The sequence below is a fragment of the Malania oleifera genome, chromosome 9 (assembly GCF_029873635.1).
Source record: "Malania oleifera isolate guangnan ecotype guangnan chromosome 9, ASM2987363v1, whole genome shotgun sequence".
Lineage (NCBI taxonomy): Eukaryota > Viridiplantae > Streptophyta > Magnoliopsida > Santalales > Ximeniaceae > Malania > Malania oleifera.
This window is the reverse complement of record NC_080425.1, coordinates 4,770,442-4,783,896: the sequence shown is the minus strand read 5'-3', so window position 1 is coordinate 4,783,896 and position 13,455 is coordinate 4,770,442. Positions and strand designations below refer to the sequence as shown.

General features: G+C 37.0%; 1 protein-coding gene across 4 annotated transcripts in view; it reads left to right on the top strand.

Moving 5' to 3' along the window:
• The window catches only part of LOC131164992 (uncharacterized), a 221,741-nt gene that overhangs the window by 19,846 nt on the left and 188,440 nt on the right, over nt 1-13,455 (top strand). For all 4 annotated transcript variants that reach the window (XR_009139382.1, XM_058122576.1, XM_058122575.1 and 1 more), the window contains exons 7-15: nt 62-163; nt 255-443; nt 567-727; nt 1,113-1,283; nt 11,159-11,251; nt 11,362-11,686; nt 11,808-11,912; nt 11,995-12,090; nt 13,026-13,093. Coding sequence is in view for 3 of the 4 variants with exons in the window: in XM_058122576.1 (XP_057978559.1) it covers nt 62-163; nt 255-443; nt 567-727; nt 1,113-1,283; nt 11,159-11,251; nt 11,362-11,686; nt 11,808-11,912; nt 11,995-12,090; nt 13,026-13,093 (1,310 nt within the window). In the remaining variant the exon portion in view is untranslated. The remainder of the gene's footprint in view (nt 1-61; nt 164-254; nt 444-566; nt 728-1,112; nt 1,284-11,158; nt 11,252-11,361; nt 11,687-11,807; nt 11,913-11,994; nt 12,091-13,025; nt 13,094-13,455) is intronic.

The following is a 13,455-nucleotide window of genomic DNA, read 5'->3' as shown; positions in this document are numbered from 1 at the left end:
TTGTTGTTATCATTAGTTGTTATTGTTTTGCTGTTCATGTTTTTACCTCAATGTTTTATAGTGCGTTGAACTTGAACGGTTGGCCATTTATTTGGATTCTGATATTATTCCATGGCAAGTTGACAAATCATGGGAGGATTTGCAGCCTTTAGGCTGGGATCAGGTAGGTCTTACAGCTTTTTTGATATGGAAATTGCAAGCATTCTTCTTCCACCTTTTGCAGCCTAACTGCATTAGTCTCTCCTTACCTTCAGGTTTTTAGAAATGGCACTAAGGGTGGCAAACCATCTGATGATGTTGTGGAAACACATACCTACATTTTGCAACCAGTGACTGGCAATGCAAAGTACACTAAGCTCCGGTCAAATGAATCTTCTAATAGTCAACAACCTTTGCAGAAAGCGGTAGTGAACTTGGATGATGTGACACTTAGTTTATCGAAGGTTAATCTTGATTTTCTAACTATGGTGGTTTTAATGCTGGAAGCTTTCAAATAATTTTGATTTGGTATTATTATTATTGATGTTATTATTGATTGTGTTGTTGTTATAATTATTATTTTTCAGGATGGATACAAGGATATTTTAAAGCTAGCTGATAACTTTGCTGCTTTTAATCAGCGTTTGAAATATGCACATTATCGGCCACTGGTTTCAGTAAAATCCGATCCTAGGTCTTGGTGGAAGTATGCTTACAGAGCTGTTTCTGACCAGATAAAGAAGGCAAGGTATTTAGAGCCAGTTAATATCTTTTATGTCCTTTTTTGTCATATTTCATCAGTTCAAATCATTTTGCAATAAAAAAATATTTTGTTGATGATGCTTTCTTATGTATACCTAAAGGCGCTCCTTTTTATAAGATCTTTCTTATGTCAAAACAATTATACTGCAAATGCATGGAAGGGACAGTTCACATTTGGGAATGCAGGATTCATGTTTAAACTTCTGAGCATTTTCTATGAACTTAGCCTTTTAAGGTTGAGAGGAAAAAAGGGGTGGGCTGGGGTGGACAAAGCTTTTCTATGTGATTTTGTCACTTTCTCATGGGAAATGATTTTCTGATGGGATTCAGTTATTTTCTGCGCTTGCTGAGAATGTTTATCATTGTGGCAGTGGGAGGCTTTCATGGGAGCATGTCTTGCGGTATGCAGGCTTACGTAAGAAATACATATCTCTGTATGCTTCATTGCTTAAATCTGATCTTAGCCAGGCAGTTGTTGATGACAACAAGGACATTAAAGAACTAGACCGTGAACTTGATATTGACCTCATACTTCAGTGGAGGTATTCTATTTTGAGTTTTAAGTCTTAGTTTTTCTGATAGTTCCATGTTTTATTTGGTCTTTTTTTCAGAGTATGCAATTTTTGAGCTTGTATTTGTGCAGTGACACTATATTTACCATTATGATAATTGATATAAGGTGTCTTTCGTGAGAGGATCTTCCATGGATTCTCTAATTGCACTTATGAGCAATGAGCATAGAGGTGCAACGTTACGTCAATCCTAATTTTTGCTTCCATAAAACAATCTTTGTGAGCATTGAGAGAGTCCTTGTATGCTGGCTTGGTGCACATGGGTGTGCACCAACATGACCCAAAAGCTTAAGCTAGCAGGACTTGGGCGCATCCATGTATTTTGGCTACTCTTTCTTTTCACTTCTTTCTGATGCAGGATTACTCAAGTAGAGTTCTCAACAAGCTTTGGTAACATCATCATCATCATCATCATCATCATTGTATAATTGCACTTTCGAGCAGAGAAGTGCACCCTGTAGTTAATCTAATTCTACAAGACAAGTATTATTATTATTATTGAAAAAGAACAATATTAATGGATAAAGAAAGTAGAGAGCTGGAGAATAAGAAACCCTCCTCTAAAGAACAAACAAGCAAAAATAGTGTTGAAACTCGATATACATTGTCTTCCCACAACCTAATAGCTTAAGCTTTTAGGTGAAGTGGTCATCTAACAGGGTATCAGAGCTTGTCACCAGGAGGTCCTAGATTCTAGTTTCCTTGCCTGCGTTAATTTTGTGGTGTTTAAAAAATTATTCTGTTCCCTGTAATAGAGGTTATTTTTCGTGTGTTTTAATCTCCACTTGCTGTCAGGTTGCACGTGCGGGGGAGAGCTTGATATGCATCGTTGGACCACAACTTAATAGCTTAGGCTTTTAGGTAAAGTGGTAATCTAACTTATAGAAAGGCGAAGTAGTAGTACAAGCAGCAACACAAACACGCTGAATGTGAAAACAAAACAGCAACCCAATCACACCGAACATTCTCAAAATATGAGCCTTTTGAATTTGATCTTATCCCAAGCCTATGACCCCAAAGTCTTCCCCACAAATACACGAGTGTTCCTTTCCAACTAAACACCTCAGAACACAGCATACACCTTGCATAGGCAGAAGTCCTGAATTGTTTTGCTCCTTCCAAACCCCAAAAAAGAAATAGCTAATATAGCCTTTAATGTTTATGGACAAACACAACTTTCCCCAATAAAATCATGAGAGACTTTTTAAAATGTTACAGGAGAAAGAACAGTGCAATAATGAATGGTAGGCAGATTCAGAATCTTCCAAACATAGAACACATGCTTCTGTTTAAAGAGCCATTGAAGGCCTCCTACTCTGCAACATATTGTCAGTGTTAACTCTATTAGAACAACTGACCAAATAAAAGCCTTAATTTTAGAGGGAACTCACGCCTTCCAAATACTCTGATAGAAAGATGAGGACAAGTTTTCCCGGATTAAAAGCTCAGAGAGATTTGCAGGAGAAATCCCCTGAAGACTCCAACAAACACTTCCTCACATCCTCCTTATTGGAAGGATTAAAACCTTCCAACCACCTCAAGAAAGATGCTAGTTTTAGCACCTCTCTATTGTTCAAAACTCTATGGAATTGAAAATCCCTGGAGAAATTTTTCCTATAACAAATCAGAAAAGAAGAAACAGCCTCATTATGAAATATGTAAGTTGATACAAATGAGGAAACAACACACAAAGAACTGAATCTCCCACCATGGGTCTTACAATAAACGAGTATGAAGCCCATCACCAACCGTATTCGCTGTTAGAAATAAAATGTGGATAAAGCCATTATATACATCTTCAAGGATTGCAGAAAAAAAGATATAAAAACCCACATTAGTTTCCCACCTAATTTCTTGCAAGACAAATTTACTTTAGTCACTTGATATATGCAAATGAAATTTCTTCTCTAGAGGCTCCACAACCATTTGCTCATCAAGGCAATCTTATTAGATATCAAATTCCCAAAATCCAACACTTCTTCCCTTTTAGACCCACACAACACCTCCCATCTAACCAAAGACCTTTCTTTTCCCCCACCATAGACAAAAGGAAGCATCCCATGATTCTCTCTATAGACCTTGCTACCCATAGAAATGCTTGGAACAATTTACCAATGATTGGGATTAGATTGGATCCCCATTTCTGGAGATCTAATCATTTGGTTGGAAAGACCTATTGAGGAGGAAGTGAGGATAATTTGTTTAGGATATAGAGGGATAAAGCTCTTGATGGGTTTGATATGGACTTTTTTTTTTTGTTTTTGGAAGATTTTTGGGGTATGATTGAAGAGTTTTGAAGTCTTTAAAATAAATTTTATTGGTGTGGGATCCCGAGCAAGAGCATTAATTCCACTCAAATCAGTATGGTGTCTAGGAGGAGTGGATCTCTATTAAGATTGTTGACTTTAAGCCTGTTAGTTTAGTGACAAATGTGTATAAGATTATTGCGAAAGTGCTAGTTAATAGGTTGAGTGCTCCACTAGATGAGGAAGTGGAGGAGGTTTGTTGGAGGAATGAGAAGGGGATTATATTTAAATTGAACTTTTGAAAAAGCTTATGATAAGGTGGTTGGTATTTTTTGAACAAGATTTTTGTTAGGAAGGGGTTTGGGGAGAGGTAGCAGTCTTGGATGAGGTTTTCTTGTCTAATTCTTTCTTCTCTATTATGGTGAGTGTGAAGCAAATTTTTGTTTAGAGTGTTGAGGGGTGTTAGACAAGGGGATTTGTTATCTCCTTTCTTGTTTGTGTTATTGGTAGATGTCTTGAGTAGGGTGGTAAAAATGATACGAGTCTCGTGAAAGGGTTGGAAGGGGGTAGGAGTGGGTGGCTGTGTTCCACTTTCTTTGTTGTTGATACTGTGTTCTTCTTATATGATCGTAGAGATTCTTTTTTAAGGTTTAATTCTTCTTCAGATATTTGAGTAGGTTTTTGGGCTGAAATATTAATTTAGGGAGGAGTGGTTTTTCTGCTATTAATATGAGCTCCAGCAGATCTAGGGAGTTGGCCTAATTAGTGGGTTATGGTATTTTGGGTTGGCCATTGACTTTTTTAAGGGTTCTGTTGGCAATCCTAGATCATGGGCTTTTGGGATTGAGTGGTGGTGAGCGTATCTAATGATGGTTGGAAAGGCGTGCTATTTTTTTAGGGGGCTGCATTACTGTTCTTACTTAGAGGCCAGGCCTTGGTGTGATGGCAAGTGCCTCTGCCTCGGTACGGGTGGTCTCGGGTTCGAGACTTGGGAGCGGCCTCTCCAAAAATGGGGGTAAGGCTTGCCGATATTCACTTTTTTTTTTATTACTGTTCTTACTTATTAAGGCTTGTTTTGCTAGTACCCCTATATATTATTCCTTTATTTTAAGGATTCCGATAGGGATAGCAATCTGGTGATGATAGCTAGTATGGCTTGAGAAATTATTAGAGATTGCTTTGGTTTGGGGTTTGGGAGAAGAGGAATCACTAGGTTAGTTGGGAGGATTTGATCTTGGAAGAAGGTGGTTTGAAAAATGCAGCTGTAATGGCTAGATGGAATTTTCCCCTTAGAGGAGGCCTCTCTTTTTGGCATGGAGTCATTAGAAGTAAATTTGGCTTGCCTGTGAATGGGCGGGATGCTAATTTGGGATCTAGATGTTCTTTGAAAATATTGTGGAGGTGTATCTTTGAGAATTACCCATTCTTCCTTCCTCATGCTATTTGTTTTGGGTCATGGTCTTCAAATTGGTTTCTGGGAAGATATATGGTGGGTGATACTGCATTATCCATTTCTTTTCCTTGCCTTTACTGCCTGATTTTGGGGCATAATGATGTTATTTCCTTTTTTGATTTGTGATGGTCATAAGCCTTCTTGGGGTTTCCATTTCATAGAATCTAAATGATAGGGAGGTGGAGGAGCTTTCTTATTTTGTTGTTGTTGGAGAATTGTCATCCTTTCTTTAGGACAGATAGTCATTCTTGGTCCTTGAGATTCTTTGGGGGTTTATTCTTGCAAATCTTTCTTTAATCATTTGACTAGTGCTAATATATCCTTTCTGCCAAAAAAATTTAAGGATTTTATTTGCTCGTAATGGAGTTAGCACCAACAATCTTTTGCAGGAGATCTTCGAAGGCACTCTCTCCTTGTGTGCGCTCATTATGTTTTGATAGTTCAGAAGCAGCTTCTAATTTTTGTTTTTGCGCTGTGCTGATTGGAAGATCTGGAATAGGCTTTCTGGTCTATTTGGTGTTGTAAAGTTGGAGATTGAGGAGAGAAGAAGAGAAGGAGAGAAGAGAAGAGGAGAAGAAAAGAAAAAAGGGGGCAAAACTAAGCAGCAGTTTCTTGGAGTCTGTACAGATCCAGGTCTGCGCTCTTACATAATAATAATATATTCTTGAGGACAAAATTACCCCCATTATCACAACCTAATTATTACAGTAACATATCCTCTTCTAACACTCCCCCTCAAGTCGGAGGCGTATAAAAATGAGACCCTTTGCCTAGTGATTAGATAGCTTGGCTGGAGAGACCTTTTTGAGGAAGTGAGTTCTACCGTCTTTGCACTGGTAGCAATAAACCTTTAGGACCGGATGGATTCAATTTGACTTTTTTTCAAGATTGTTGGGCGGTGGTTAAGGATGACTTGATGAAGGTTTTTAATGAATTTTATTGGTATGAGATTTTGTGTAAGAGTATTAACTCTACCTTCATAACTTTGGTGCCTAAGTAAAACAAGTCTCAAGATTTCTAATTATGGACCTACTAGTTTAGTATCAAGAGTTTATAAAATAATCACTATAGTACTAGATAGAAGATTGGGTGTGGTTTGGTAAGTCTATTACTAAGGCCCAAAGGGCTTTCCTTTTTTTTTGGGGGGGGGGGGGGGGGAATAGATGTTGGAGTGGACGCAATTTTGATTGCTAATGAAGTCGTTTAGGATATTAGAAGGAAGGAAGGAAGGAAGGAAGAAGGTGTTTATTTTTAAGTTGGATTTTGAGAAAGCCTGTGATAGGATAGTTGGAATTTCTTGGATAAGAATTTTATGAAGAAGGGTTTTGGGGAGAGATGGCAAAGGTGGATGAAAGGTTGTATATCTAATGTGTTTTATTCGGTTCAGTGAACAGGGAGCCTAAATCTTGGTTTAGAGCTACAAGGGGGATTAGACAAGGAGACCCTCTTTTTTCCATTTTTGTTCATTTTAGTGGGATGCCCTGAGTAGGTTGGTTGATAGGGTTGTGGTTAGAGGTTTAGTGAAAGGCTTGCAAGGGAAAAGGGAGGAGGTAATGGTTTCACATCTTCAGTTTGCTGATGATACTGTCTTCTTCTTAGTGGATCATAGGTCATCTTTTTGGAATATTGGGGCTTCTTCATATTTTCTATAGGGTTTCAGGGCTTAAGATCAATTTGGGGAAAGAGCAGTATTGCCACTATTAATTTGCTATTAATTTGTTGGAGGAGCATGGTTAGGAGTTAGCCTTGGAGGTAGGTTGAGTTGCTGGATTGGCTATTAATCTTTTCTAGGAGTGCCTTTAGTCCATAATCCTTCATCTGCTAGTTTTTGGGACCTTATTGTCGGGGGAGTGTAAGCGATTAGATGGTTGGAAAGGTGCTCTTTTTTGTTTAGGAGGTAGGATTTCTCTCATTCAAGCTTGTCTGTCTAATATTCTACTTTATTGATGGAATCAAAATAGATTCATCCAAGGAGGACCTCACGCTGTAAAAATAGGGTGTACCGTATAAAAAGGTGACATTAGCACTAACATATTTCCTACGAGTGTGGGGATCATAACATTTGTATCATTTTGAGTTCTCGAGTACCCAACAAAGACACATTTAACGGCATGAGGAGAGAACTTGTCCGAATTAGTATGTGCAACATGAACAAAACATGTGCGGTTGTGCACCCAAAGACACGAGGCACAACAGAGAACATAGATGTTTCTAGTTACACAATGGAAAATGGAATTTGCCCCACTAGAACACTTTAGGGCATCTTATTGAGTAGAAAACTGGCTGTGAGAAGAGCATCGATCCAAAAGGTTTTCGGGACATGCATATGAAGGAGTAGAGACTCTGCTATGTGAAGTAAATGTCTCTCTTTTTTTATTTTTTCATTCAGCTGCTCTATTTTTCTGAAAGGTATGCATACATGATGTTTGATGAATTATCCCTTTGGCCAAGCAAAAAGACTCAAGCTTATTTTGAACAAATTTGAGTGCATTATCAGATCGAAAAATTTGAATACCGATGCCAAACTGAGTTTTATTTCTTGGTAGAATTGAAAAAATACAATAAAAGATTATGATCCATCTTTTAACTAATAGATTATGTCATATGCGAAAAATCATCCACAAAGGATGCAAAATATTAATGACCAGTCAAATTCTTGACTCTACACAGACTCCAAATATATGAATGAATAAGAAAAAACAATGAGCATGCCATTGATCAAGAGAAAAACCTTGACCATCATTTAAATAATACAAGCCATCCTTCTCAAGCCCTCAGCTAATCCTCTTCTTTGTCTAGATATCCTAAATAATGCAATGAGAAGGGAAGGAGGTCCTAGAACAGTTTCGAGACTTGGTTAATTGACTAACTCAAAGCAAGTTTGAGGGAAATTTAGGCTCATATAACACAGATGAAAGAGGAATAGAAGGTATTGAGAGAATATTGCTAGAACCAAAATCTGGTGTAACCAAACCATCACCAGAATCTATAACCCAAGGTGTGAAGGATGAACAAGGAAGAAGCCCTGATGTACCTGAATGGGCCACAGTGGCACTAGATGTAAAAGACTGAGTTTGGAGTTGTTGAACCAAGCAAAAATGATGGTTGAATTCCTCTCGGGGCACGGTAGATGATGTACTCAACTCCTAGTGGAGTGGCTAGGTGTGTTTGAAGTGTTAATAGTAGAATTGTCCTGTGCAAAAGACTTATTGGCCCTAGCAGGTTTCCCAAGGATCTGAACATCGATCAATGTTAGATTTTCCTTGCTACAATGTGTGAAAAGAATTGCCATGACAAACTCCTCGTCACATGAGACAACTGCTGCCATGACTGCAATTTAAACCTCATCGTCATCCTCCAAAACTTTCCCTACTATAGTTAGAGGTAGCATCCATGGCTGACTTATTGTCGGAAGGAGCTTGAGAAGTCAGGCAGCCTGCAGCACCCGCTAACACAAACAGCACTTTCAGGATATAAAAAAACCAGAATTTACAACACTTCAAACTCTTCAATATCCAGAACTTCAAACTGAGCTTACAATATTCTAGGACGAATTACTTCTTGGAAATATAATAGAAAGGAAAAATATTTACTAATAAAATTAATATTAAATAAAAAATATAAATATTTATCAGAAGCTGAGACGTGAAAGGACCAGTGTCCTTAAAGCTGTTTTCGCACCTACGGAGAACGTTTCTCGGTGTATATAGTTATTGTGCGAACAACCTCCAGGACTACTCAGCAGGCTCGGTTTTGTGTGCACTCACAAACACCAGTGCTATAGGAGATATAGTGCCATTTAGTTACCCAACAAAGTATAAATCTCAAGAAAAGGTAGAAGATAAAGTTATTTTGAAGAAAAACCTTATATTGAAATAAAGCTGGATCACAATTTATATAGGTAAGTATAACTTCCATCATCATAAATACAAAACCGTTAAAAGTAGTTATTAATATTTTAAAACGTTAAAATTAATTAATATATTAAAATTTAGCTTATATTTAATTAAAAAAAAACTAACTATTAAACAAATATTTTTTAATTTGAAACATCTAACATTAATACGGTAATACGAACATTACTTAACCACCAAGAACAGGGCAGACCACAGGCATTTAATAAATAGCCTGGCAGCAGCTCCAGGCATTATGGCTGGCAGCAATTGTAAACAAAAAAAGAGGACTGGAAATAAATATTTGAACACCAATCGAAACCAACTAGCCGTTGATACAAGATTGCAAGAAATTGATCACGAATACACGTCATCGAAACAGCCTCATCAGCAAACAACAAAGAAAGTGACAGAGGTGAAAATCTCATGTACGGTTCTGTAGGAACAGCAGCAGCAGCATTCTAGAAACAGAGTTAACAGACTCCACATGAGCAAATGATCATGAAAACACACCGCTTCCTGCGAAGGATTCTCCACAACCTAACCTAGAAGGAAGGTGCTCTTAAATGTCTCTCAAATCAACCAGGAAATCAGATTTGATGACTGATTAGGGAAAAAAGGGAAAAAGAGTATCAAAACCAATTCAAATAAATCATATTTGTAGGATATCAATGATTTGATGCCATGTTGTAAAGTTAGAGATGGAGGAGAGAAGGACATAAGCGAAGAGGATAGAAGAGAAAAAAAGGAGGAGAAAACTTGGTGGCTGTTTCCTGGAGTCAAGGTCTTAAATTTCAATTTTGAATCAAATTTTGAAGCTCCAAAAGTGCGGAAATTTCGATGGAAATTTTGATTTCGATGTCAATTTCGATTTCGATTTGAAAAGATAACGGAAATCAGTAGTGAAGCATGGAATTTTTTGTGAAACTTTAAAATAGTTAAGAGACATAATAATGTAAGTTTTAGGACTAATATATTACAAGTTAAATGCATCTATGTTGTGTGTAAGGTGGAAAAGTTGTAATATAGTATGTGTATCAAACATATTTGTAAGATAATGTAATTAAACATATTCAGTTTATAAAAATGAAATTCATAAATCATTTAAATATTATTTTTATACAAATAATGATAATTTAGACATGAATGGTTAAATAAAACGTTGTTGTAAGCTTATTTTGTAAGTTTATTTTGTCATATAATTTCAAAAGCACTTGTAATAATTTTGTTTTGATAAAAATAAATAAAATAAATTAAGAGAGCAATTTCCCTTCACTCCTAAATCTCTCATTTGAATTTCGAGGAAATTTCATTGTATAGTTAAAATTTTGAGAAGTTTTGCTAAAATTTTGAGATTTCGAGAAATTTCGGATGATTCATTGAGATTTCGATGGAAATTATGCAAGATGGAAATTGACTGTTGTTTGGATTTCGAGGGTGACTGAAACCGGAAATTTTGACAATTTTGTGGAAATTTAAGACCATGCCTGGAGTCTATGTACAGCTCCAGGTCTGGCCTCTTATATATTAGTAATAGTAAATTTTGAAGGATAAAAATACCCCCATTAGCACAAAGAATATTGTTAAATGAAGATTTGCATAGAAGTCAGTAAACCCTTGCTCTCACTACAGAATTAGAAGTAACTTCTCTGTCACTGACCTCCAACTCCTTAATAACACCTTACTCCTCTTATCTTTAGCTAATGTATGAAAGAGTTTGGTTTACATTCACCCTTCCTCACCCACTTAAACTTCGTCTTCCATCCCCAACTCCTCATATGAGAATAACCTTTGCTAACTGATTTTTTAAGCCCACCCTCTTCACCATCTCCTCCTCCTCCTCTTCCTCTAGAGACACCTCCTCCTCTTTCCTAACCAACTACTCCAAATTTCCCAAAAAATACTCACTCCGCCCCAAACTCCTCTCAACCTCCACATTCCAGATATCTCTAATCAAATGAAGAAAAGACATTACTACTATTACTACTACTACTACTACTACTACAATTACAACTACAACAACAACAACAGCCACAACCATTAGTATTACTTTTTTAGGTTTTTTTTTTTGTTTGAGTGGGGGGTGGGGGATGAGGTGTGGTTGGGGTTTCTAATCTCTCAACAAATTGTGTTGTGCATTGGCTCATTCCACTAATAATTTACATGCTTACAATCTTAGGATGCCTTGCTGGATCCTAGATTGTTTCCTTTATATCCTTTATTTGTCACATCCTGTATCCTGGTGTTGTGCAGGATGTTGGCTCACAAGTTTGTGGAGCAGTCAGTAGAGTCAGACATGCAGCTGAAAAAACAGAAAGAGAAGAAATCATGGTGGTCATTTGGATGGTGAGTAGTTTTACCTTAACATTTGTTAACAGTTTTTTTCCCTACCCTTTAAATTTAGTGGTGCTTTATTTTTACCTTTTTGTGATTGCATATTTGCTCTCTACTTTCAGGAGCAGTCAATCGGATAGAGATGATAATGAACCATTGCATTTCAGTGAGGAGGATTGGGAACGGTTAAATAATATCATAGGGTATAAAGAAGGTGATGATGGGCAGCCACTGATATCCCGTGACAATGGGGATGTGCTTCATACTTTGTTGGAGGTTCACATGAAACATAATGCTTCAAAGCTTATTGCTGTGGCTCAGGAGTGTCTGGCTGAATTATCCTGTGAAAGCCTTAATTGTTCCATAAGGCTTTATTCAGAGGCAAAAGTATTTGATGTGAAATTAGGATCCTATCGGTTGTCATCACCGAATGGTCTCATTGCCGAGGTTGATTTTCCTTCTTTTATGTTTGGAATTTCTTTACCTCCTCTTTTACTGAAAACCTATTTATTCTTACTGCATAATGTCTGTGTTGGCACACTGAATTTCCTTGCCCATTTTCATACAGAGTGCAACTGCTCATGATTCTTTAGTTGGTGTGTTCAGCTACAAGCCGTTTGATGTTAACTTGGACTGGAGCATGGTTGCTAAAGCATCTCCATGTTACGTGATTGTATGCCACTCCATTATTCTTCACTATTTAAGCTTTATAGTCTTTCTTGTTTACTCATAATTTATATCATGTTTATGGCCAGTATCTGAAGGACTCCATTGATCAAATTGTCAACTTTTTTGAAAGTAATACTGCTGTTAGTCAAACCATAGCATTGGAAACTGCAGCTGCAGTGCAGGTTTTTCTCTTTCACTTTCATCTGTTGGAATATAGTTGCAGAACACCTTCTACTGGAATGCTAGCCAAGCTTGCTGGACATAATGACTGTTTGTGTTGGTTTCTGAACTGTAGTGTGGTTTGAATTCCTGCCGTTAGTTGATAATATATGTGAAACCTGGGAGGTGAGTGGTTATCAAAATTGTAGAAACTTCAGTAAATGAATTCTGCATAGGAAGAATTGATCCTTAAATATCCTAGTGTCATCTCCATCCAGATACATATTGGCCTCCTTGAACCCAAACCAATTAGCTACCAACAAATCAATCTGCCAGATGGACTCAGAACTCATCAAACACCCTGTGCAACCAATTCTACATATACTGGGCAGTAGAGTAATGTGAACAAAAAAGATTGTGCAACTGCCATTAAAATTCGCAAAACATACAAGTGGAGAAGGTGTCTTATTTGGTCATCTGATGTGCAACAAGTCATTCAGTGTTGTGCTTATGTAGAATCATTATTTGGAGCCTTAGCCATCCAAATACAATTAACTGAGTAAAAGAAATTGCATTAGGGGACTGAGTGAGGTGAAGGAAAAATTATTTGCAAGAAAACCCCAAGATCCCTAACTCAGCTATCTGATTTAGGGGAAGGCTGAAGAGGAATCCAAAATATTAAGAAACCAATTATGATTCCCATCTCCTAGTAATTCAGATTTCTGGAAAACAAAAATAAAAATTTGGTGTGCTAATTGATTATGAGAACGTTTAATATTCGACCACTGAAGTAGATGAAGTCCTCTGTACTTGTTCATGCAATTTGCCACTTTGAAATGGCTTTGTCTTGGCCTTGTTGAGACTTTGTATGTTTCCTAATTTCTGTACCAGCCAAGTAAAGCTAGCATTCTCCATTCTAGTAATGGTTTAACTTAAGGAGCCTTTCATTCATTCCAAGGTGACATTTGATGAAGTCAAGCGCACTGCTCAGCAACAAATGAACAGAGCACTAAAGGATCATGCTAGGTATGTTATTGTAGTCTCAAAATTTAAATCAGCTACTTTTGTGAGTTTTATATTGCTTTAAGATTTATTTGTTGAGTTTTATATTTCTTTGTTATCATGATTTTTCTATTGATTCATGAGATTTAAACTGTTGCTGGCATGGCTGTATAGTCATTTTGGCCTTAGTGCTATAATGATTGCAAGACCCTCATCTAGTTCCTTGCCTCAGAATTAAATGGATGGTATTCTAAATTGTTTATCTAATGCCTATTTTCTTGGAGTTTAATGATCTTAAAATAGTGATTATTATGGCATGATTCATTGTTTGTCTGATAGTATTAAAGAGTTCAAAAATCTGTTAGATATGTGGTTAATGGTACATG